We start from the raw sequence: 25,491 nt of genomic DNA, 5'->3' as shown, positions 1-25,491 counted from the left end.
AGTTCATCATCTGAAACCAATTCAGAACACAGATCAGTACCTCCTTTGCTGATTTTCTTTAAGGTCTGCCCCATCTCCAGGTCATTTCCAAATGTCTAACTCTGCTAGTTGCAGGTATTTTGTTACTATCACCTCAAGATAGCAACCTAAAGACCAACATCTGCTTGACCTTCTGATGAACTCTCATGATAATTACTGTCTTGGTCTAGGCCAGTGGGTTCTCAACCTTCCTAATGCTGTGACCCTTTAATATAGTTCCTCATGTTGTGGTGATCCTCAGTCATTAAATTATTTCATTACTACTTCCTAACTGTAATTTTGCTACTGTTATGAATTGTAATGTAAATATCTGATATGTGACCCCCAAAGGGGTCGTGACCCACAGGTTGATAATCATTGCTCTAGGTGCTGAATCCCAGTCTCCCAGAAAGGAGAATATTCTCTTTCCAATTTTGACCAGGGCGTTAACTCTAGTTTAATAAACCATGGCCGAGGGGCAGTGCCGTGTAATATCATAAACTGGCATCTAAGACTGTGGGTAGAATCTTATTCCTTTCCTAAAGTGTGGCTAGGATGGAAATGATAGCATCTTTTTCGGGCAAAGGCTCATGACAAAGGTTTTTGAAATGTGTTAATATTTTCTTTTACTGTTCAAGTGGTTCTTTAACTTTTGTAACATTTGAAAAGGCAGAAGAGGGCCTGACAGTGTAGTCCAGTTGGAAAAATGCTTGCCTGGCATGCACAAAGCTCTGGATTCAAACCCCAGAACCTCATAAACCAGGCATTGTGGCACATATACCTGTAATCCCAGAATTTGGAAGTGGGGGCAGGAGGATCAGGGGTTCACATCATTAGCTACGACATAGCAAGTCTAGACTGGCTTACATCCTCTCTCCAAAAAAGCCAGTTACGAAAAGTCAAAACACTTGAACTATTTCAGGAGGCCTCGTAGTGTGTGGTAATTTGTAAGCCCAAAAGTAAAACATTACTCAGAGCATATCATGTAAATCTATAAATCATAATATATACGATGTAATATGAAAGATGTAAGTTCTATTATTACTAAGAGAGAAAAGACAATGATACAAACTGAAGAATGAGTAGTTTATTCCTTTTATAGTACTTATTATATAATATAGTTTTGTTTATTTGATACCTTAATATGAAATAATTTAGTTAGAGTTGCAATAAAGTATGGCTTCATATTAAATTTGTTGTCTGAATTTTGGAATATTATTTGGCCTGTGGCTATACAGTACATATGATTAGGATTAAGGTTGCTTATTTGGAGGTGTAGTTATTATAAAAATGAACATTATTTATTTTGCTGGAAATTTTTCTTTAAATGCAAACCAAAGTGGAATTAATATGATAGGTGTTTTTAAATGTTTTCATGATAAAATGGAAAGACACACACACATATATATATATATATATTACATATAGCCCCTTTTACGTTTATATGATGTATGTGTATGAGAATGCATGTGTTCCAGTGTACACCTCATGTGTTGGTCCTTACTGTCCTCCTTATTTGAGAGAAGGGCCTGTTGATTCTTACCATATATACCAGGCTCGCTGGCCCCCAGCCTTCAGTGTTTCTTCTAGTCTACTCTTCCATCTTTTAGTAAGGTAACTGGGATTCCAGATACCTTGTGCTATCGTGGCTGGCTTTTTATGTAGGTTCAGGGAATCTGACCTTAAGTCAGCAAGCTTAGGCAGTAAGTATTGACCACTGAGTATTTATCATTGACTTCTCTTCATTTCTTCCTCTCTTTGAGTTGCTTTCTGTTGTCATTTCCTTATTACAATACAGCTTTGCTCCTATTCACCTCCTTTGTGCTTTAGTAACCCTTAAAGAAGGATGGGGATTCAACATGGTTGTCTTGTGCCTCTTGCTTCCAGCATAAAATTTCCTTTCATATTTCTTGTACATTATATCTTCTAGATGTGACGTGTCTCAAGTTTTTACTTAGGAAAATACATTTATTTTGCCTTTACACTTGGAACAGTTGACAGGTTTCTCTTTCTGTCAGCGTTTTGAATGTTGACTGTGTCACGCTGATGTCACGCTGCTGCCTCCTTTTCTTCCCTCCTTCCTTCACTTCCTCCCTGCCTTCTTTGACATGGTCTTGCTGTGTGTCCCCAGATGGTTTGGAAGTCGTATATAGAACAGGTTGACCTTAAACATGGGGTGATTCCCCTTGCCTTCAGCATCCCAGAGTACTGGGACTCTACATATGTGCCTACCAAAACTTGATTTCTCTTATTTATAACCCGAATTCAGCGATTAACCTTGCCTTGTCTGTGACAAGTTGCTTTTCCTTTTACCGCTTTCACCATTTTCTGTTTGTAGTACTTCGAGTGTGTGTCTTGGTGTGGATCTCATATCCCATTTGAAGTGTGTTGAGGTTCTTGGATGTTGTTTTAGTCACTGTTCCATTGTTGTGAAGAGAGACCATGGCACTCATGCTCTGGAGCAGTAGCTGGCGTGGCCACAATGTTTAAACAAATATCTAGGATTTTTGTAACATGGCCAAAGTAATGGTTAAACAAATATCTGGGATTTTTGCGGTCCAGTGAAGTTGACACATATAATTAACTAACACAGTACACTCAAAGCTAGCCCATATTTTCTGTGCTTGCTTAATTTTTATTCTTATCTCATCCTTATCCATAGGCAGAAAGGCAGAGAGCAGGGAGGGAGGGAAGGAAGGAGGAAGGGAGAGAGGGAGAAGAGAGAGAGAAGGAAAGATGAGAGAGAGGAGAGAAAGAAGAGAAAACTGCCTGGCCTAGGCTTTTGAAAATTTAAAGCCAACCCCAGTGACACACTTCCTCCAACAAGGCTATACCTCCTAATCCTTCTTAAATAGTTGGTGACTAAGCATTCAAATCTATGAGCCTATGGGGACCATTCTTACTCAAACCACCACAGGTGTGTAGACAAATATTTTTATGAAATTTGTGACAATCTCAATCTCCTTCAACATTTTTCTGTTTATTTTTTCTTCTGGCATCACTTCTTAAGGATATGTTGTTATATTTAATTTATAAATTATTTTGTTTAATGTTTATAGATAAAAAGAGCCAGTAGTGGGTGTGTGGTTGGTAGTATACTTTTTCAAAGAAAGAATTAACTATGTGGCACCGGGCGGTGGTGGCACACGCCTTTAATCCCAGCACCCCGGAGGCAGTGGCAGGCAGATCTCTGTGAGTTCGAGACCATCCTAGTCTACAAGAGCTAGTTCCAGGACAGGCTCCAAAGCCACAGAGAAACCCTGTCTTGAAAAACCAAAAAAAAAAAAATAAATAAAAAACAAAAAAACCCAACCAACCAAACGAAAAAGAATTAACTATGTGATTTTAGAAGCCTATACATCTCAAGATCTATAGTATGAAAGACTGAGAACCAGGCTAGCTAATGATGGTAAAGTTCATTTTTGCTTAAAATTAGGAGAAGACCTGTGTTCCTTGCTTCATGATGGTCCAACTGTCAGAATTATTTTTTATCTAATTAATCTTTTATTCTGTTTAGGCCTTCAGTAGACTGAATAGGATGTGCCCATGTTTGGGAATGCAATCTGCTTTACTAAATGTGTATGTATGTGTGTGTATGTATGTATATATATATATATATATATATATATATATATATATATATATGTTCACTGATTTGTCTGCCAGCTAAAATATGTGGAGCCTTACCTTTAGACAGTTTTCAAAATAGTTAAGTCCAAAATTTAGGATAGTTTTCAGCTTAAAGAAATCTATTAAAGTGGTAGAGTTCCCATATGCCTTTGCCATTACCATCTTCTATTAGTAGTATATATTAATTGCACTTTATAAACCATTATTGGTGTTGCTAATGAAATTTCCAGACTTCATTCAGACCTCCTCATTTGTAATGTGACCTGAGAATTCAGGAGAGGTGATAGTTAAATCCTACTAAGAAAAAAAAATGCTAACGTTTCTATAAAACTCACCCTCTCTGTTTATTAAAGGCACACATTGGAATTCCTTTCTGTTTTTTAATTTACACTTACATATTTATTTTGTGGATGTGTGTGGACACGTATGTATATGGAAGTCAGAGGACACCTTCTGGAGACTGACTTTCCTCTTTGAGCGTGTGGCTTCCAGAGCCTGAACTCCGTTTGTCAGTGTAGCAGCAAGCAAGCTTTATCTGCTGAGTCATCTCGCCATCTTTCCTTTCTGTTCCGTACGTTGGATGTTTCCCAGTCCATAAAGAACTAATAATTAAGTGACAACGAAGCAATAAGAGTAAATTATAACTTCTCTGCACAATTAGAAATTGTTCTCTCAGAGCCCAATTTCTTTCTTTCTTTTTTAAGTTTTATTAATCCTAGTGAATAAAAAAGGCAAAAGGCTATAAATTCTCACCCTTGGCTCCTATAGGATTTTCCTTATATACTTATTTAAATGTTTATGTTTTTTGTCTACATATCCATTTCCCTTAGGCAAATTATAATTTCCTGAAAGGTAGATATCATCCCCAGAGACTAGTCCATACATAAAAAGTAGGCACTAGATTAAAAGAAATAGACAACAAAATATGTTAAGAAATACATTAAGAATTTCCAAGGTTTTGTCATAGGGTAGATAGATTTTAGTTCCATTATCTTTCTTGTCAAAACTCTGTGAAGTGCTCAAAAAAATCTATTTCAGCTCTTTTCTGCCTGTTAACTGAAGAAGAACTTAACAGCCCATGTTTGTGAAGGAACAATAAAAACCAAAGAAAAGTTACAGGCTTGGAATAAGATGTTTTAACAATTCATAAATGAGAATTGAGCATGCATGTTTATAATAACAGTAACTGGCAGGGAATAAACTTGTAAGCAATATTACTCTCTGTGTGTAGATTATCCACAATGCATTTTACAGCAGTACAAATGTAATTATTTGTGATTTTAATTTTTATACAGAAAACGTGGTAAAGCTCTTTGAAATACCAGTCATGACTTTTCTGTTCAGGGTCTCACAGAATCTGAAAGCTGGAACAAATCCTATATGCATTCATTCCAACAACGAGGAGAGAGTTCATATGCAGGTCTTATAAGCAGCTTTGGAGAGGGTACTTTATAGCAGAGTAGGTGAAGCACACACAGCGCAACTTCGTGATGACCACGGAGCTTTTGCCTCATTGTGGGATCATCAGTTTCTCACAGTAACTTCTACTTATTTAACCATAGCTTCCAGAAAGACCCGTACACATTCCAAATGTAAATACTATCTTATCTGCTGTTTCAGCTAGTCAAGTTAACATAGTCTAATAATTTTAAATACCACACACATTCCAAATGCAAATACCATCTTATCTGCTGTTTCAGTTAGCTGGGTTAACAGAGTCTAATAATTTTAAATACCACAATGACTCTTTAGTTTCCTCCCATAGAAGATGAGACATGACTATTTCAGCAGTTGAAGGCCTATTAAGATGACAGACAGACAGTCCCCACGCACTGCTTATTGGCCTTCACTCTTCCTAACAGAACTCCTGTTCTATTCTTCAGGGTACCGACAAATCTGAGTGCTATCTTTCACCAATTATGTGACCAAGACCAAGTCCTTTTTACCTCTTTTAGCCTGTTTTTTTCATTCACTAAGAGAAAATAATAGTGTCTGTACATAGGCTAATGAGGAAGGTTGAGGTGATTTTTATATATGTATACACACACACACACACATATATGATGCTTGGTAGCCATATATAAAAGAACAATTGCTATCATTAATTGGCTAATAACAGCAGTATAGCATGGTAAATGACAGAAATGAAGCAAATACCTCTATAAAATTGGATTTATCATCCTTTGGTTTTTCAAGACAGGGTTTCTCTGTGTAGCCTTGACTGACCCGGGACTCACTCTCTAGACCAGGCTGGCCTTGAACTCACAGAGATCCACCTGCCTTTGCCTCCCCAGTGCTGGGATTAAAGGTGTGTGCTACCACCTCCTGGTTGGATGTATCTCTTCATTAGAAGTTCGCACTTAAAGGGTTTTCCCAAATGACTCAAGTACTTTATGTCAAGACACAAAAGAGATAGTAAATTCATAAAAATATATCATTGACACTTAGGGGGATGAGGAAAGGGGTCAGTCTTGATATGTAGCCCTGGCCCTGAACTTTGTGCTAAATGTTGGGATTACAGACATAGCAAACTCATTAGCTTTTAAGTGTGTGTTTGGGCGCGGGGTGGGGAAACTTTACAAGAAAAAAACAAAACTTTAAACCCAAGCAATATTTTAGTCTTGCCACTTCTGTAACTCATTAATTTATTTATAAGGTACTGTTCTTAAACTGAACAACATTGAAAAATTTGGGCCTGGAGAGATGATAGTTCAGTGGCTAAGAATACTTGTTACTCTTCCAGAGGACCTGGGTTCAGTTCCCAGCACCCTCATAGTATTTCACAATTGAGTATGATGATTAATGTTTTATTCATTATTCCTGTATCATCACCCCTACTGCATGCATGTGTGCATGCACATGTGCATGTGTATGTGTGTGTTGTGTAGGCTAGAGGACAGCCTTCCGTGTCATTAGTGCCATCCACATTTTTATTGAGATAGACTCTCTCATTGCCCTGGAGCCTGTCAAATTTTTCAGATCTTGTAAATCTTGCATTTCCAAGGTAAACAGTTTACTGGTTAAACCCCACCAAGTTTAAAACAAACAAACACTGCTTTATGTGTAAAGGTGTCTTGCCCACTTTTGTCTGCACACAAGTGTGTATAGTGCTTATGGAGGCCAGAAGAGTGTGTTGAATCCCCTGGAGTTGGACTCATAGATGGTTTTGAACCACCATGTAGGTGCTGGGAATTGAACTCGGGTCCTCTGCAAGAGCAGCCGGTGCTCTAAGTGTTAATGTTAATGTTAAATGACTTGTTTGGGAGTTCTAACTTGGCAAAGAGATTCTAAGAACACAGAAGTTCTAAGGGGAGGCATGCCCTGAGAAGTCATGCAAGCTCTGCAGTCCCCTGCCTCACTGTCCTTGCCCTGTGAGGATCTTCTTTCAAGCTGGTTCATGGTTATATTATTATATAGCCTTTAATAAGAAAGCATCAAATGTAACATCTTCTCGAGTCTTGAGCAGTTTGAACTCAAGGAGAAGGTGTGGAAACTCTTGAATTTGTAGTCATGTCATGTAACCAGCCTGGGGCCAGAGACTTGTGACTGGTGTTGGCAATGGGGCAGTCTTGTTGGACTAAGCCCTTCAACCTGTGGATTGGATTGGATGGTAGCCAACCTGTGTTAGAATCGGAGAACTGGTATCAGAGGTATCGGAAAAAGATGCCCTGCAGATACACTGTCGGGAAAACCCCGCAGGTCAGCACAGCTATCTCCGGTATACAAATGAAAACCAACTTGAGCTCCAGAGATTGCTCAGCTCCACATCAGGCTGGTGTGTGGGAGGCTAGGAACTCCAGACTGCTTGTAGTCTTGTTTTGGCCTTCCTTGAAATTGTTCTCTGTTTAAAGGAAAGAACTGATCTTTTCTTTCATAAGGTTTTATCTTTTGAATTTGATTGCTTACGTCATTTCATCATTTACCGTTCTTAAACTGCTTGTCTTTTTTATTATTGTTTGTTCAAAGTCGTTTTACTTACTAAAGTTGGCAGCACAGACAACTGAAGAAGTGTAAGGGTTTTTTTTTTTTTGCTTGATTTTCTTCAATTTTTAAAAAATAGGACACACGTATCTTTAAGTAAAAATAACTTTCAGTCAATGTGGAAAATATCCCAGGCTTCTTCTTGATGCCTTGCAAAGTTGCTGCTGCCTGGTTATTATTGCCACTTGGTTTTCATCTTTAACATAAGTGACCCTCACAGGGCTAGCTTAATCACCAGCTGTTTGGACAGCAGTATTCTATTTATTCTGGTTTTGCTGCTTTTCTGACACATTCTGAAAGGTAATCAGCACTTTACTTCCCTTATTTTAAAGTGAAATGTACTCGATTGCTCCAAAGATTTACCTTTTAAGTGATTTAGGATCGTAATAAAAAGAGAAGGGGATGGTTAGGTTTTATTGATTTCATATTGGTCCCTTATGAACTGATATTTATTATTTGAGGATTTTAGTAGTCATTCTCAATTTTCAAGGCTCTAAGTACTTAAGAATGAATTATGGGCTTGAAAAGAAGAAGGAACCTCAGAGATCATCTAGCAGAGAGGCCTTAGATGTCAACTGAGAGATTAAAATTAGTCAACGTCAGGCACAAATCTGATCATTTATCTTGGTGAGAGAAATCTAGGTTTCAGAATGTATTATGTATGACTACAAGGACCAGGAGTGTGGAGATTAAATGAGAATGTCCGTTGTCAATGTATTAACATTGTAGCCTGGAAGCTTTCAGAGTTTTCTATGTTGTTGATTTTGAAATTGGATGGTGTCTTCAGAACTAGTAACTTTCTTGTTGGGACCACAAGCCTGCAAATAACACAGAGACTTTTTATTAATTATGAAAGTTTGGCCATTAACTTAAGCTTGTCCCACTAGCTCTCATAACTTAAGTTAATCTGCATTTATTGATCTACATTCTACCATGTGGCTGGGTTACCTCTCCTCAGTATGGCATGTCCGACTTGTTCTGAGTCTGCTGCCTAAATCCGCATGCCTAGATTCCTCCTCCTCTTCCTCTCTCTCCCCAGACATCCTGCCTATTCGCTCCTGACTAGCTGTTGGCCATTCAGCTCCTTATTAAAGCAATCTGAAAGCACCTTAGGCAGAGATACATTTTTATAGTGTAGATAAATATTCTGTGTATGTGTGAACAGCAGATACAAGTGCTTGGAAGTAATCTCATGTCCTCTACAAGAGCAGCAAGCTCTCTTAACAGGTGAGCCATCTCTCCAACCCTTTTCAGCCTCTATTGTGTAGAATTTTGCTTGTTGGTTAGTAGATTTGCAGAGTTTTAAAGTCAGCGTGATTCCTCCTTTGTCAATATAATCTTAGAACTGCAGCGTATAAAACGCCAATGGCATTTACATGCATGCATGTGCACATACACAGAGAGGTTAGAGGGCAACCTTTGGGTTTGATTCCTAGGACCCACTGAGTTTGTCAGCCTTAGCAGCAAGCATCTTTGCCCACTTCCCTGGCCCTAAGTTTCAGTTTTTATTATATGTGTAGCCACATAATATTTTAAATATTGAAGAGCCAGTTTTCTTTCTGTGACTGCTCATTTCTTTATTATTTCGGGTGATCTTAAACATTTATTTTGTGTATGTGTGTGCACATACATGTATACATGCAAGCATGCATGTGTATGTAAAAATCCGAGGGGAACTTTCAGTAGTTCGATCTGTCCTTCTACTGTGTGGGTTCTAGGGATTAAATTCAAATGGGGGGTTGCATTTAGGTCATCAGGCTTAACAACTGGTGCCTCCCCCTGCAGAGCCATTCACAGGCTCAGCACTAGTTGCACAGTGGTTGCTTATTCAATACTAAGTGATCAGCCCTGGAAATATACATACATACATATTATACAGACTGGACATCTTGTTAATTATGTATTTAGGAGTGTGCGTGCGTGTGTGTGTGTGTATGTGTGTAATAGCAATTAATGAAAAAAGAGATCATGAATTTGAAAGAGAGCAAGGAGCAATCCATGGTAGGATTTGGAGGAAGGAAATGGAAGGGGGTAATGATTTCATTATATTAATCTCAAAAACTAACATAAATAAATTGGGTTTCTACTAGGAGCTTTTTATTTGTTGGGACCGACTCTGTGATATAAGTAGATTTTCTCTCTCACGTTTTCACTTCTATTTTTCTCCTTTTCATTTTTATGGATATCTAAACTCAGATGGAATGTGGGCAAAATGGAGTCCTGTATTGTCTTTCTTTCCAAAATATGAATAATTAAATTGTTATCACCCCTGTGTTTGTGCCGTTCCTTTTTTGACCCTCCAGTAGCTCCTCGTGCCCCATCATAAAAAGCATAGCATTTAAAATAAGTAGTTTGGGGCCAGTTGAGTAAAGGTGCTTTGTCGACAGACTTGACGACCTCACTGTGATCTCAGAACTTACATGGTAGAAAGAGAGGGCCTGCTCGTGAACATTGTCCCCTGACCTCTACACACACACACACACACAGAGAGAGAGAGGGGGGGGGGACTGGGGCAACGATCTCCTAGAGCTGAAGTTACGGGGGTTGTGAGCCACCTAACATGGGTGCTAGGAACTGAACTCAGTTCCTCTGGAAGAAGAGCAAGTCTTAACCACTGAGCTACCTCTCCAGCCCCCAAACTCAGCGTTCTTTAAGCAGTCTTGGACTTCACTTCCTTCCATCCTTTTTAAATCTGTTTTGTTGTTGTTTGAGGGTTTTTTGTTTGTTTGTTTGTTTGGTTTGGTTTTCTGAGACAGAGTTTCTCTGTGCAACAGCCCTGGTTGTTCTAGAACTCGCTCTGTAGACTAGGTTGGCCTCGAACTCACAGAGATCCACCTGTCACTGCCTCCAGAGATCTGGGATTAAAGGCTTGTACCAGGCTTCCTTTCTTTAACTTAAAGCTGTTGTTGTTTTCTGTTCTATTTTGTTTTGTTTTCCTGGAGTAGGTGTCACAGTAACTTGGATCACGTTTTCTGATGCATACCAATCTAGGAAATTCCCAGCTTTATAAGTTTTTTAAAAAAATTTTAGTTGTTTACGGTTTGGAGTTCAGCATCTATTACTTCATGCTAACCTTGCTAAAATTCATCTTTACACTTTCTATGTAGGTACCTTCAAAAATTTGTAAGATATCTTAGTTGGTCGGTATAGTATTAGTATAGTCTCTGAGTTTCTCCTGCCCTATTTTAGCTCCTTTTTTTCCCGTCTGATCTCCAAAGCCTTCTCTGGCAGGTCTTAGAGTTTAGTAGTATTGTCAGTGCTGGGAAAATGAGGCTCAAATTGCTAATGGATTATTGCATTTCTTTCCTTGTAGGGAGATTGTAAAGAACAAAGCAAGATACATGTTTGTTAGTTTGAAATTTCTGCTCCAGCAAGTTATGTGTAATTCGTGCTTAGTAAGTATCTGTTTTATTTAATAATAGAAACTGCATTTTAAAGTGTAGATTAATAAATCAGATTACTTCCTGCTACTGAGAGAGTAAAGCAGACCCTATTAGTTGAGGGTCAGACGCTCCTCTCTCTTATCTCGGAAGAAAACTAAATAAAGTGCACTACCCTTTTCCCACTTAGATGTGAAAAGCCCCCACAAGAAGGTAATTAGGATGGTTTTTCACAGGTTTGCGTTTTCTGTAGAAATGGTTTCCTTCTATCCACGGATTCTGAGTTTTAAGACGCTTTCAAATCATTTGAAATCTTCTATTATAACAAATTTAGTCATGTACCAAATTTATTCCTGTGCAGTCTTCACTGAAAAAAAAAAATGGTTTCCTCATTTGTATGTATAAAAACAATGCCAGGAACAAAAACAAAACTCATGACTCAACTGATTTTGTACTCTCTTTGAAAAGAAGAAAAGATGTGTGGAGCTGAAGATTATAATTTCAGCAACGAAGGAAACAGTCAAGGCCCAGGCAGCTTTTAAATTTGGTGCTGGTAATCTAGGAACTAAACCCTAAGCCTGATGGTTCTGTCAGTTCTTGTAGCTACCTGCTTACTTGTAAATGCAGGAGGAAGATTGTTGAATTCTAGGGCTGATGAGATAGCTCAGCGAGTAAGCCTGATTCCTGCATTTGGTCCCCCAAACCCACACAGTGAAGGGAAAGAACAGAATTCTGTAAGTTGCTGTCTGAGCTCCACACACGTGCCCTGACATGCACGTGCATGTGTATTCTCTCTCTCTCTCTCTCTCTCTCTCTCTCTCTCTCTCTCTCTCTCTCTCTCTCTCTCTCTCTCTCAATGTAATTTTTAAATTCTCCTTTTTCTAGCTGTTATTTGTTACTGTGAGCCATTGGTTATTTATTTATAAAGGGAATGGTTAGTAATCTAAAGTCTTTACTTTGGAAGGTTCTGTAGAGGGCATCTAGTTCCGTGCAAGAGTCTTTTCTATCAGGACAAACTGTTTCCGGCCACCCCTTCCTGCCACCTGCTGGTCTCCTCTGTGTTGGTTCTGCCTCAGATATACAGGCCTTCTCTGTTCTCCAGCAGATCAAGCTCTTCTTTGTGTTGCCTTCAATGCTCTTCTCACAGCCCTGCGCCCATGGCTTGCTGCTTTCCATGGAACAGAGGGAGATTTCTCTTGCAGCTCATTCTCAGACCACCTGTCTCAAGGACCCTTCCCTGTCATTTGCTGTAACTTTCATTGTTTATATTTGTCACTCTAAATTTTCCTGTTTGTTTGTTGCCCACATCCCCCTAGCGTCATGCAAGCCAGAGGCAGCGTTCACCGGTGTATCCTGAAGCCTTCCTCGCATCAGCTGCCTTTTGCAGGCATCTGACAATATGACCAGTGTGAACAGATGAATATTTATGCCCGATCCTTGCCTAATCACTACTGAGCTGAAATCTGTTTCTTTTTTCACTTCTGCTCCCTGAACTCTCCAGATCAACTCCTTCTTTCTGGACAAGTTCAGACAGGAGGTCAGTTGTTTTTCTTAGAAGACAAGCTCAGTTTCTTCTTTGGCTCCTCATCTCATTGATTTTGGGAGTGGTCAGTCTCGAATTGATCTACCCTTGAGGGCATTTTGGCTTTATTTCGGTACCTAGCAGTAGACATAGTACAATATGTGGAGCCTAAGCCTCAGTGAGAGAAGACATAAACCCTTTGTTTATGTTATTGCTGCAGTGTGCCTTGCCTTGTCTTTAATCAGAATTCGCTTTTGCCTCCATATAAATAGCTAAGAGACTAAATGTATATGGTATCTTAATTAGTCATTGTGAATTCCTAAAATATGTTTTATTATTGAATATCACTGCATAAAAATTCCTAGAACACAAATCTACAATAATGAATAATTTTAAGTGAATTGTTAATTAAGCCAGCAATTAAGAAACAGAAATGACAACTCCAAAAGACCATCTTGGTATATATTTCTTCCCCATTTTACTGTTCTCCAGAGGTAATTAGTATCCTGGTGCTTTTAGCAGACATAACCACATATATGCCTACTTAATGTGCTTTCTAGTTTAGTTTTTTTTTAAATTGGACATAAAAGAACAAATGATTTTTTAATTAGTTTTCTGTTGTGTATGTAACAAGTTGCCTCAAGCTCACCTCTAGAAATGACCCATATGTATAATCTCATAGTTCTGTGGGGCAGGAGTGTACCCTGGCTTATTTGAGTTTTCTGTTCAGGATATTATGAGGCTGATACGCTGCCTCTTGTATATTTTTCTTTTTGTAAATAGGGTCTCTCTATGTGGCCTCAGGCTCAGTTCTCCTACCCCAGCCTTCCAAATGCTGGAATTCCAGGCATATTCATATTCTACCATGTCTCTCTGTCCGTGTCCGTCTTTCTTTCTTCCTTCCTTCCTTCCTTCCTTCCTTCCTTCCTTCCTTCCTTCCTTTCTTTCTTTCTTTCTTTTCTTTCTTCTTGCAAGAAGTGAATTGTAATTTTGATTTCCAAAGTCCAACTTTGCTTTTTTAAAAACTGTTTTAAATGTGTTTCCTATTTCAGGAATTTCTGGCATGAATGATTTTTCTATATTTAGTATATATCTTCATTTTGAGATTAGTGTTTAATTCATTTATTGTAAGTTTTGCATTTTCTGATATATATATATACATATATATATATACATATATATATATATATATCACAAATTCTGTTTCCTCTCTTCTTTAAATAAACTAGCACTTGCTATGTGCAGGTCTAGGTGTGTGTCACATGTGGAGTCAGAGGACAAGCAATCTGAAAAAGCTGGTTCTCTCCTTTCACAGTGCAGGCCCCAGGGGTCAAACTCGAGTTGTCAGGCTTGGTGCCAAGCGTCTTTACCTGCTAAGCCTGTGGCAGTTTCCTTTTTAAGTATTGATTTAACTTCTTCCCATAAATTTGTGGTTTTGTAATTTTTAAGTTTTATGATTTCTTCCTTGATTCACTAATGGAATTTGGGGGGAATATATTAATTTCTAAGCATATTGGTATTTCCTAATTATTTTCTTGGTGTTTGATTTCTCATATACTTTGCTTTGAAAGGAGACTGGCCTGATTTCAGCCCTCATAATTTGGTTTGAATTACATTGTGGCATAGTATGCCATCAGTTTTATTAATGTGTATGTACTGAAGCATTAGAAAAAATATTATGTAGTCAACATAGTGTTTTTAGAAACCATTCAAGATCTTCAGAATGCTGACACTTTTCCTTTTTCATTGAGTTCTCTTTGTGTTAGTCTGTTGTTTTAATATTCTAATTTGTTGTTCCAGTTTTGTCTCTCACTCTTTGGACCATCCAGTTCTCAAAATGCAAAATGCTTGACCTTTTTTTTTTCTTTTGTTTTTCTACTTTAATTCTGCAGTTATTTCATGGGCTATTCTTGATCATTTGAATATGAATAATCCAGATCCTTGTGAGTCACTTTCTGCTTTAATTGTTTCTCGTGGGCTCTCACCCTGCATTTCCTGCCATCTTTGTTTCTATTGTGTACACTATAAAGGAGAAGCGATGTGTGACACTGTTATGAGGTCTAGCTTGGTACTGTCTTTCCCCAGAAAAAAAAAATCCCCCTTTTACTTTTCCTAAAACAAGTAGTGACCCCCTCAATCTGAATGTGGAATCATTTTAGGCCAAGGTACATTTAGAGGTTTTCTATAGATCACTGGGCTGGTATAAAGGCATTCTGGTCTGTCCAAGGTTCTGACATATTTCTGGTTTCCTTTGTCCTGAGACTGTAGCTAGCTCTTCTGGGCTTCAGTTTCAAATGAGTGGTGGTGTGCCAAGCCTTTTCCTTTTGAAACACCCTTGTCTTTGATTTTCATGCCCCTATATCTGTAAGGATTTCATAAGCAGCCTGTTTTCCTTTCTTTTTTTTCCCTCCTGTATCTTCAAATTCCAAAAGGGATCAAAACAGTTTAGAGTCGTTTAGGCTACCTCTCCAGGTTCTATTTTTTGCCCTGATTTGAGCCAGATACTTCTTTATAATCTTGTCACCTATCAGAGCAAAAGGATTTTCCCCAGCATTTGTGTTTGGCCTCGAAGAGACATTTCGTTCAAGTTATATAATTTGCCGTTAACAGAAGCTAAAGTGTCTTTGTTTTCACACCATTTTTTTCTCTTTCAAGATTAATCAGTATTATTCAGTTAAATTTGGCTCAGGTTTTTTTTTTTTTTTGTCTCTATGAACACTGGTAGTTAAAGCACAGGTTTTGACACCTGTGCTCTAGGTTATGCAGTCACTGGCACATTTAAATTGGGATTTCTCAGTTTAGCTTCTTTCGGTTGCCACAGGGATTAGGTGCTACCAAATCTTTCCTGTGTTTATTGCTGTCCCCCCCCCCACCTGCTTTGGGTGTTGGGTTTTCTTAGTGGAAATCATTTAATTTTACCTCGGTTCCTTTGAAATGAACTACAGCATCATTGTCCAAAGAGAAGATGTTTAGGTGTTTCCTGGTTCCTTCAAACCAGCCTTGGAGAGTGAAGACAAACTCTCTGGAAACACCCGGAGCGTCTTTGATCTGGAGATGATTGTTGTGCCCCTCCATCTGGCTGGTTTCTTATCATTGCAATCTCAAACGCCACATTTTTACCAAAGCTCTCCCTGTTTGAGTATTCAGTTCAGTTTTCTTCCTTTGCTGCTTATATCATTATCTGATGGTAATCTTGGAATTTTCCTCCCTTTGTACAATGAAAAGTTCTACGAGGGGGAGGGTCTGTCTTCTTTTATTCACTATGGCCTCGCGTATCTTTCCAATCAACCAGTTCCAGTTCATTATTATTGTGTCTGTCTATATGATGTGTATATATGTGTGTTGACTATGCTGACTTGAGAGTAGAGGGCAGAGGTCTGCTGGGCTCACCGTGGGCTCAAGGGATCTGAGCGCAGGTTACCAAGCTTGTGTAGCAAGTACTTTCCCTTCACCCTCCCTTGTGGGTCTTCTTTTCCCATCCTCTGGAACATGGGAGACAGTCTGGGAATGAATTGTTAAATGGATCAATAGAAGATTTGGGTTTTTTCAAACTGGAACACGGTAAGACAGATATCCCAACACATACCTGTAATCCCAGCACTTGAGAGACCGAGGAAGGAGGATTGCCATGAGTTTGAGTCCAGCCTAGGTTATAGATTTTGTGACCCCCATCTCAAAAACAACAGCAACAAATGATTGTAACTTTTTTTAACTGACTATTCTTGCAAAACCCTTAAAGCAGTGGTTCTCAGCCTGTAGGTTGCAGCCCCTTTGGCAAAACCTATCTACAAAAACACATTACGATTGGTAACAGTAGCAACATTGCAGTAGCAGTGAACATAATTTTATGGTTGGGGAATCACCACACCATGAAGAATTGTATTAAAGGGCTGCAGCCTTAGGAGGCTTAAGAACCACTCACTTATAGGGCTGTGCTTAGATGGAGGGGACATGCTTTAGTTTTTTGAAGAAAGTGTCGTGAAAGGGGTCACTGTGATTGGAGCCAAGCAGCCCAACTTGGGAACTAGGGGATGTTTCCAGAAGACAGGTGGGCAGGGGGTGTGGCTTGAAGATGGACTTCGCCTTTCCTTTTAATGGCGTGGGAAGTCATTCTAGAGATTTTAGTGAGAAGCAATGTGATCTGACTTAACCGTAAAAAGTTATTCTGAGTCCTATCAGGATTGGATGAAATGGTAGGGATATTGTCTTATTGTTGATACTGCTTCTTCTTTGTGTTTGCATCTGTTGCACTGCCTTACCGTGCCAGTCTGCTGCCAGGAGCACCTTCTTAGTTCCCATAGCCCTGTTAGAACGCTCCGTATATTCTGCAGAGTATTCAGTCATGCCCTCCTGCCTAGGCCTGACTTTCGTTCTTTTCTCCTTTTCTCCTTATAAAAAGGGGTACTCGCTTCTACTTGTAACTCTGCTCTTCCATGTAGACATCGAAATCACTTGCTTGATGAGAATCGCATTGACTATATGGATTAACATGAGATGAGTTGTCATTTTTGTAGCATTGAACCGTGTTAGTCTTAAACTTTGAATAATTTTTATTTATGTAGGTTTTCTTTAAATGCCTTTGAAAAAGGTTGTATGCATTTGTATTAGAGATCTTAAATATCTTTTGTCATGTAAAATCCTAAATTTTTCTTTTTGTTCTTGTAAATGTGGTCTACTTAGATGTTTACAACTATAATTGATATTTATGTATGAAGTCTATGTTCCACTCCCTTGTTAGCTTCTGAACTTCTGATAGTTTCCCAGTTACTATCCTGTCACGTTTCTTTTCTTTCCTTCCTTCCTTCCTTGCCCCCCCCCCGTCCTACTTCTGCAAACAATAATTGTTTTAAAATGAAGAAATAAATATAAACAAAGAAATTGCCTTTGCTCCTGTGGGATCTGAAACTTGTGAAAAGCAAGGGTCTCATGTAGGGTAGGTAGGTAGACAGGACTCGCCTTTTTAGACATGATGGTGAGAATGTATGTGGGGGCAATGTACACTAACTTTTCCCCTTCCTTTCCCTTCCCTCCCTTTCTTTTCCCTCCCCTCCCCTCCCCCCTCCTTTTCCTTCCCATCCTCCCCTCTCTTGTTCTTTTTCCTTTCCATTTCCCCATCTCTCTTTTTCGTATTTTATTTTTTATTTATCATTTCTGTGTATCTATACGTGTGTGGAGAGGATATCCCTTGGTAGTTGGTTCTTTCCTCTCATCATGGAATCCCAGGAGTTGACCTCAAGTTGCAAAATTCAAAAGTTTTTTTTTATTATCTGAGCTGTCCTCAGTCCCTCTTGTTTGTTTGTTATCATAGGGTGCCACTTTATCGTCCAGGCTGGCCTCTTCTTACCTTCTTTCTGAATGCTTGTGTCATAGGTGTGCATCACCACTTCTGATTTCTTTTATTTTTATAGATAATATCTATAGTTCTCTCTTTTGAATCCTCTACATTTTATAAATTTATGTGTGTACATGTACCCCATACTTTGCTGGGAAGCCTAGAACCTAACACGTTGTTTTAATAATGTTTAGAAAATAACTATAAATAGGTAGAGTTCAGTGTTATATTTTTAATATTTATCTTTCTATCTATCTGTCTGTCTGCCTGCCTGCCTGCCTGTCTGTCTGTCTTTCTGTCTGTCTGTCTGTCTGTCTATTTTGGTTTTTCAAGACAGGATTTCTCAGTATAACAACTCTAGCTGTCCTGGAACTAGCTCTGTAGACCAGGATGGCCTCAAACACTGAGATCTGCCTGCATCTGCGTCCTGAGTGCTGGGATTAAAGGCATGCACCACCTCTGCCCAACTTAATATTTACTTGTAAAGATTTTAGTTTTAATTGTGAACATGAGTGCAGTACCCCAGAAGACCAGAAGAGGGTGGTGGATCCCTCGGAACTAGAGCACTTGTGGGCAGGCTATGTAGGTGCTATGAACCAAACTTGGATCCTTTATAAGAACAAAGTTCTCTGAACCACTGAGCCATCTCTCCAGTCCCAATGTATTTAATTAAAACAAAACAAAAACTGCCTGATAATTTACATTTAAGACGATTGGTTGCAAGTTTCTGTTTTTTCTTTCTTTTTTTGTGATAACATCTGACTGTATAGACCTGACTGGCCTTGAACACATGGAAACCCTTCTGCCTCTGCCTTCTGAGTGTTGGGATTCAAAGGGCATTTCACCACGCCTAGCTGTTGCAGGTTCCGTGTGGTCACATATCTTTATTAGGATGAGGACATTTAAAAATCATTTAATTATGAACATGCTAATTCTATGGAAGTCTTGTCCTAATTTGCATTCCCACCATCATGTCTGAGAGAATACTTCCTGTCTATAGATTACATGGGGTACGCTTACATTTTTTAAGTTTGAGATTCTACAGACAACAAAAAATTTCTTAGTTTAGATTTTTCTTACTTTTATAACATTTTTTTTTAAAACTTAGTTATTATTTGTAGAAGAAGCAGGGCAAAAGTTTTTTTTTTTAAATAAAAGAACTACAACAAATAAAACAAACTGGAGCATTGTTTTCTAGAAGGTCAGTATTGCCACACTCAGTACTGTCTAATCTGTAAGCATGTCAATTTTGTCTGTTTTGTTTTGCTCTTGAACTCACAGCTTGACCGGGGCTAGGTATGGACTGCTGATCCTCCTGCCTCAGCATCCCAAGTGCTGAAATGACAGTCCTATACCACCACGTCTGGTTCGATTTGGGCTTTACATTTCTGGTAGAATTGCCACAGAAGTTGTGATGTGATGTGTTCTCTCAGGAGACATAATGCTGGTTTCTTCCATTATGACCATATACTTTGATTGCTTAATTATGGTTGTGTCTGGCAGGATTCTTCACCATTAAAATTACACCTTGTCTTTTTGCAAGTAATAGGTGTCTTGTCAGTGGATCCTTTGAGATAAGATATATCGCTTTTCCTGTAACTTTCAACTGTAAGTTTTAGCACATATTGGTGACACTTGCCTGAAGTAATTATTAGCAGAGTTATTGCCAAATGGAGATTTTGTAATTCCATCACTTCCTTTATTATTTGTTAGAAAGCTTCATAAGAAAGCTTTGCCTGCATTTATTTATAAACACATTTTTATTTTAGTCTGTAGATTATAATTTATTAATATCTTCATTATTTTTTTACTTTTGAGATATTACTCATATGGCCAGTATGAGTCAGTTTAGCTTGGGTCCTGAGTTCACTTGATATGCCCCGGTTGTTCTCTGAGCGCTTCCTTACGTTCTGGCTCTGCGCTTTTTCTACTCTAGTCTTAAATTAGTCACTTCTCCAAAGGACCCGAAGTCCTTTCCCTAGGATATGCACTGTGCTCAGAGCTGTTGCTGTTCTACTACCTGGAGACGCCCCCATGGCACAGAGGTAGGGCATATATGTATGCAAGGACATAAACATTTATGTCATTTTCTTGCCCTTTCGCATTTGTATTTCTCTTTTGTGTGGGTAAGAAATGAAAGTCTCAGTTCAGCATGGGGAAGGTAGGCCTCATAAGGCCCCACCTTGAGCAGAGAGACTATTGGCAGTTAACAGACACTGTTAGTCTTCTTCGGGGATGTGGCCCAGGGTAGGTTGTCCGTGCTCCAGCGGATGGCGCCCTATACCCATGCACATCCTGGCTATACTAACTGGACTCTGCATGTTTTACAAAGAAAAGGCACGAAGTTGGGAAGGAGAAGTGGTGGTAGGTGTCTAGGAGGAGTTTGAGGTTCAGGTTGAGGGAAGCAAGGTGTGTGTGTGTGTCTGTGTGTGTATGTATGTGTGTGTGATGTATCCTCATGTATGAAATTCCCAAAGAATAAAAATAATTCAGAACAGAAATAGATGTCTCATTAGTCACTATATATTTACCTGTTCAGTTCTAGATTATATATGAGAAGTTTCTTGTCGTCTTAGGTGTGATAGCACACAACTTAAGTCTCAGCACTCCAGCACACGGCTGTCAGAGGCACATGGATGTCTGAGTTCCAGCCAGGGCTACATAGTGAGACTGTCTTTAAAAAACTATCCTGTCACCATTAAAGAAAACATCTACAATCTGAGTGGTTGAGTACAACGTTGTTGTTATTAGATTGAGGATATTAGGTAAAGTACCATGTGCAAAAGTTAACTGGTCCCCCTTAATTATGGTCATGGTATTAATTTTAAATTATAAGAGGTTCATTTCATTTGAGGTTCTTCCTCCCTAATTTTTTTTCCAGCATATGAAAGAAACATTAGCATGGTTTAGAAAATGGTTTACAATGCTATAATAAGTTGACTATTGTAACATAATGCTAACAGTGTTTTATTGTGTTTGTTCTTTCAGGGACAAGTTTAATACTTCACCATTGAATAAACGTATGAAAGTTCCTTAACAAGCATTCTTCGTTGGAACCTTCTTTTTTTCTGCTTACTGAATAATTTTTTTAGAAGTTCCTTTTTTTTTGGTGCCATGTTCTGTGGCTTACATCAAAAGAGGAGTTTGTCTTCATGAAGATTCCTAACATTGGTAATGTGATGAATAAATTTGAGATCCTTGGGGTTGTAGGTGAAGGTAAGTTAGAATTTCACCTTTGAACTTGGGAACATTTTATCATTTCATTCATCACCAAAAACTTCATTCAGATCCTCTTAATTTATCATAGCAATTCAGATGTGCACCTAAGTGTACAGTAGTAAAGACAAAACTGCTCTTCTTATTCCAAGTGAAAACCAATAACATTAAAAAAAAACATTAAAGCTTAATAGATTTTTTTTTTTGAGACCAAGTCTCTCTGTGTAGCCTTTGATGTCCTGGAACTTGCTCTTTAGACTAGGCTGGCCTTGAACTCAGAGTTCTGTCTCTGTCTCTGGAGTGCTGGGATTAAAGGCGTGAACCACCATCCCTGGCAATCAGGGATATTTTAAAAACTGCCCTGATTTTATTCTTTTCACTAGTATTGTTTCCTTAGTCTATGGATTTTTGTTATTTTTACATTGTACATCATTTAAGCTTATATTAAGTAACTTAAAATTTATTTGTATATGCTAACTTTAATTCACTATATGGTAAACAGAGAAATAACTTTCATTTATTTGAGAATAACAGACCATAGTTTACAAGCTTTCAGGTACAGAGTTTGGTTGTATTTTATAACATCTTAAGTCAGCATGCATGTTAGGGTTTAATGCTATCAATTTTTCTTTATTGTAGTACATAATATGATGCTTTTATGATCAAAGACACTATTGAGTTGATAGAGTATAATTATTTTTCAAAAATAGAATTCTAGAAAAAGATAATTACCCTATTTTTCTTGCTTAGTCATTTTGACTCTTAGAAATAAATTTTCAGAAATTTATAAAAATTATTTTATTATAGTATCAGTGACAATGTGGTTTCTTAGCATTTATAAAAAGCAAATATTACAAAATTTTGTATTTTCGCCTTTTAAAATAAAATTTGAATTTCAAAAATTTAAATATTTTACAGAGCTCTTCAAGATTTTAATATTATGTTGCCAAATCCTTCGCAAATAAATAGAAGCTATTAGTGTCTGATTGTTAATTAGGTGCTTGATTCAAGGTCTAAGGTTCAGACCACACCATTTGGTTCTTCTTCCTTCACTAGCCAACTCCTCCTCTTCTCTTCATTGATACTATGTATGAAAATTCACTCTTAATTGTTGACCTGTTGTATAAAATTTGCATTTTCGGGCCAGCAAGGATGCTTGAAGCCACCAATGCTGAGAACCTGAGTTCCGTCCCAGGACCACAGGTCAAAAGAGCCGTCCTCTCCTTCCACGTGCAGTGTGGCATGTGTGCACTCCCCTATACGTAAATGAATGTAGAAAATAAGTTTTCAATGCTGCTTGCCCAAATTTTATTTTTCAAAGCTATTGTAGTTAAAGATGCATGCAATAAAGGGAGAAGGGCGTGTAGAGTATAGCAAGGTTGGAATGTTCCAAAGTTTGGGTCTGACTGCCTAGATAACCTTCTCTTTCTAAGTGTCCGTTAATGATAATCTTCTTAGCTATTGGTTCAGATTAGCCAATGTTTAAGTCAGACGTTGTTCCGCTTTTTCTTAGTAAACTCACTCAGTTGGATTTGGGGTAGGAAGTGCATCTGTCTGGCACACACATTCCTGTGGCCTAGATGATGCGTTTTCACCTTATAGAAAAGTTTCTGTGGAATGCCTATTACCTGGTAACTGTGGCGTTCATTTGGATGGTTCTAATTGCTGCTTCCATCTTAACTATGATTCTAAGATTCATGCGTCTCCAGCAAAATGAAGGAGCCACTTTAAGGTGTGCTGACTCTTAGAGACATTTCCCAGTTTCATCTCACTCAAGTCCCACCCCTTCTCCTAGTTGCATTCAGGAATTACCTGTTTGGTAACAAACATGTTTGTCATGCTTCTTCAGAGCTCCATCATATATGTTGTGTCTTGATTCTTTTGTGTGTGTGTGAGAGAGAAGGGGTGGGGGCTTTCTCTGTCTGTAGCTCTGACTGTCCTAGAACTCACTCTGTAGACCAAGCTGGCTTTGAACTCACAGAGATCCACCTATCGCTGCCTCCTGAGTGCTGGGATTAAACGTGTGCAGCCCCTGCCCTGCTGTCTTGATTCTTTTAATTAGATTTTTCATGTTGTAACTTTAACCTTAGTTTTCTGGGTACTTTCCTGCCAAGATACTGTTTCTTTGAGTTTACTGCCTACATAATAGGATGGCTAACTCAAGAGCTAGGAAGAAAGAGATCATGTCAGAATAAACCAAAGAAAGTGGGAGTTCTTGGGGCCTATGCTCCTAAGCTGAGCTTTTGTGTTTAGAAGGATAGAAACTCTTACTATTTAATGGGATTACTGAGTCTGGTCATTTTGAAACTCTTACTATTTAATGGGATTACTGAGTCTGGTCATTTGGGGGGGCATGTGTGTATGTGTGATACTGAACATAGGACCCAGAACCTCATGCATGGAAGGCAAGCACTCTACCACTGAACCTCACCCCTTGCTCCAACATATAATATCCTGCCTGTTAGGAAATATATTACAGTATTCCAGAAGATGTATTACGTGATTCCTAAGACAGAATTTATGTGGGTAATCTCTGCGTTTGACCTTACCCTTAGTTTTAAGTTCCCTAGAACCTACTGAGTTGATTTTTATTTGAGATGTCTTGTTGTGTACCCCTGACTATCTTGGCTATGCAGTCCATGATGGCCTCATGCTGACGGCAGCCATCTTGCCTCAGACTTCCAAGTGCTGTGCCTACCGTGTACACCACTATGCCCAGTTCACACAGCCTCACAATCCTATGATCTATTTGCTTATTTTATTTATGTATTTGGCCCCTTCTTGCCTAAAATAACAAATGTGTGTAGTGAATATTTCTCTTTATTTTTTGAGACAAGGTTTGTGAAGTTTTTTTTTTTTAAAAAAAAAGAAGCATCTCAAGATACTTATTGAAAGCAATGACTTGTCTATACTCTTGGTTTATAAAAATACATATGAACAGATCCATGCCCTATTTGTATGTCTCATGAGTCTGTCACTCTAGAATATTATCATAGGTGTTGTTTTTCTAACATATGCTCATAAGCAATATAAATATAGAACTATAGTTTGTATGCATGTCTCTGATTGCTTTCTTCTTTTTAATTATAGGAGCCTATGGAGTTGTGCTTAAATGCAGACACAAGGCAAGTACATGATTTTTATATGGAAAAATATGTATTATTTCAACTGTTTTAAAACTAACGCAATGTTCTTTACATGTGGGCATGTAATTAAAATTGTCTGGTTCAGTAGTGACTCTTAATGAAATAGAGTTGATATGTTACCCAGAGAAAAGGCAACTTTGGGGATGAGCATCATCATGGTAAGTGATCATTAGCTTTTATTTTTCCAGTGACATGCTATTTTTAAAGCCAGTCTATTTGTGAAAAGTTATATAATGGGAAGAAAAAGATTAGATGGAAAGAAGGAAGATAGTGACATATTAAATTTATAATCAGTTACTCAGGAGCAAGGAGGAGTCTTGTATGATTTTCATGGAGACCCAGTTGATTCCTGGGTGGATCCCCATCTGGGTTTTGAAAGATAGTGAGTGGGTAGATGTTTGGCTGTGCCCTGGGATTTGGAATAATAGTATATGGTTATGCGTACTGGCTCTAGTTGGTCACTCTCAAAATCAATCTTATTATAGGTTTTTGACTACAGCAACCATAAATTATTCATAAAGTCATTTGAAGTTGCCTAGCTGTTACTTACTGAATGCGTCTTGCTCAGAGGCTAAATTTAAGATGGCAAGTATTGAAATTGCAACAATTTTAAACATGTAGTTAAATATTTTTCTATTTGAATGTATCGGTCAAAGTCGTGGTATTTGGCCCCATGTTATTTTCTTTTAATTTTAAGATCAAGGCTTTAATATTTTGTGATTTTTTGATGCTACAGTTTGGGTCTGAAATGAATTCAACTATTGGACTCAAAACATTTAATTATTTGAATCTATCATCCAACAATAGTACTATTTATAAATAATGAAAATTTTTCTGCTGGCTTTTTCTTATAAGTACTTGCTATCTTTCGACTTTAGAATCCATGACAGTATGGTTTTGTGTTTTATATCACAGATCTATTTTGATACAGTGACTTTCCAATTCTTGAATATGGATGTTTGAATTATTTTTATGTTGAAAAATAATCTGTAGCTCTTTGTCAGTAACTAATCCTCAAAAATTGAATGCTACTGGCTCTTAATTAAGGATGATTAAGAATTTAAAATAAATGCAATCAAAAATAAATTTAGTACCTTGAATACCTCGTTAAGAAGTATTACTGTAGTTTGAAATTAAACAAATGGAAATTCCCTAATGAAATGCTCTTCTTTTAATGAGTTTCCTTGAGTTATAATACATTTCTAAAGCTTCAAGAAACAGAATTTCTGGCGGAGGATGGGGTTGGGGTATTACTTGTGAAAAATA

The 25,491-nt window shown here is 38.1% G+C and overlaps 1 protein-coding gene across 3 annotated transcripts in view; it reads left to right on the top strand.

Moving 5' to 3' along the window:
- Cdkl5 (cyclin dependent kinase like 5) overlaps positions 1–25,491 on the top strand; it is a 216,334-nt gene that overhangs the window by 52,293 nt on the left and 138,550 nt on the right. For 2 of the 3 annotated variants that reach the window (XM_038316663.1, XM_038316661.1), the window contains exons 2-3: positions 20,852–21,079; positions 24,170–24,204. In XM_038316663.1, coding sequence (XP_038172591.1) covers positions 21,016–21,079; positions 24,170–24,204 — 99 coding nt within the window. In that variant the 5' untranslated portion in view covers positions 20,852–21,015. Of the gene's footprint in view, positions 1–10,941; positions 11,025–20,851; positions 21,080–24,169; positions 24,205–25,491 lie in introns of those variants that run through there. The other variant, XM_038316662.1, reaches the window with a different exon arrangement.

The sequence above is a fragment of the Arvicola amphibius genome, chromosome X (assembly GCF_903992535.2).
Source record: "Arvicola amphibius chromosome X, mArvAmp1.2, whole genome shotgun sequence".
In the NCBI taxonomy this organism is placed as follows: Eukaryota; Metazoa; Chordata; class Mammalia; order Rodentia; family Cricetidae; genus Arvicola; species Arvicola amphibius.
Note: the sequence above shows the minus strand (reverse complement) of the source record. Positions and strands in the feature narration are given on the sequence as shown.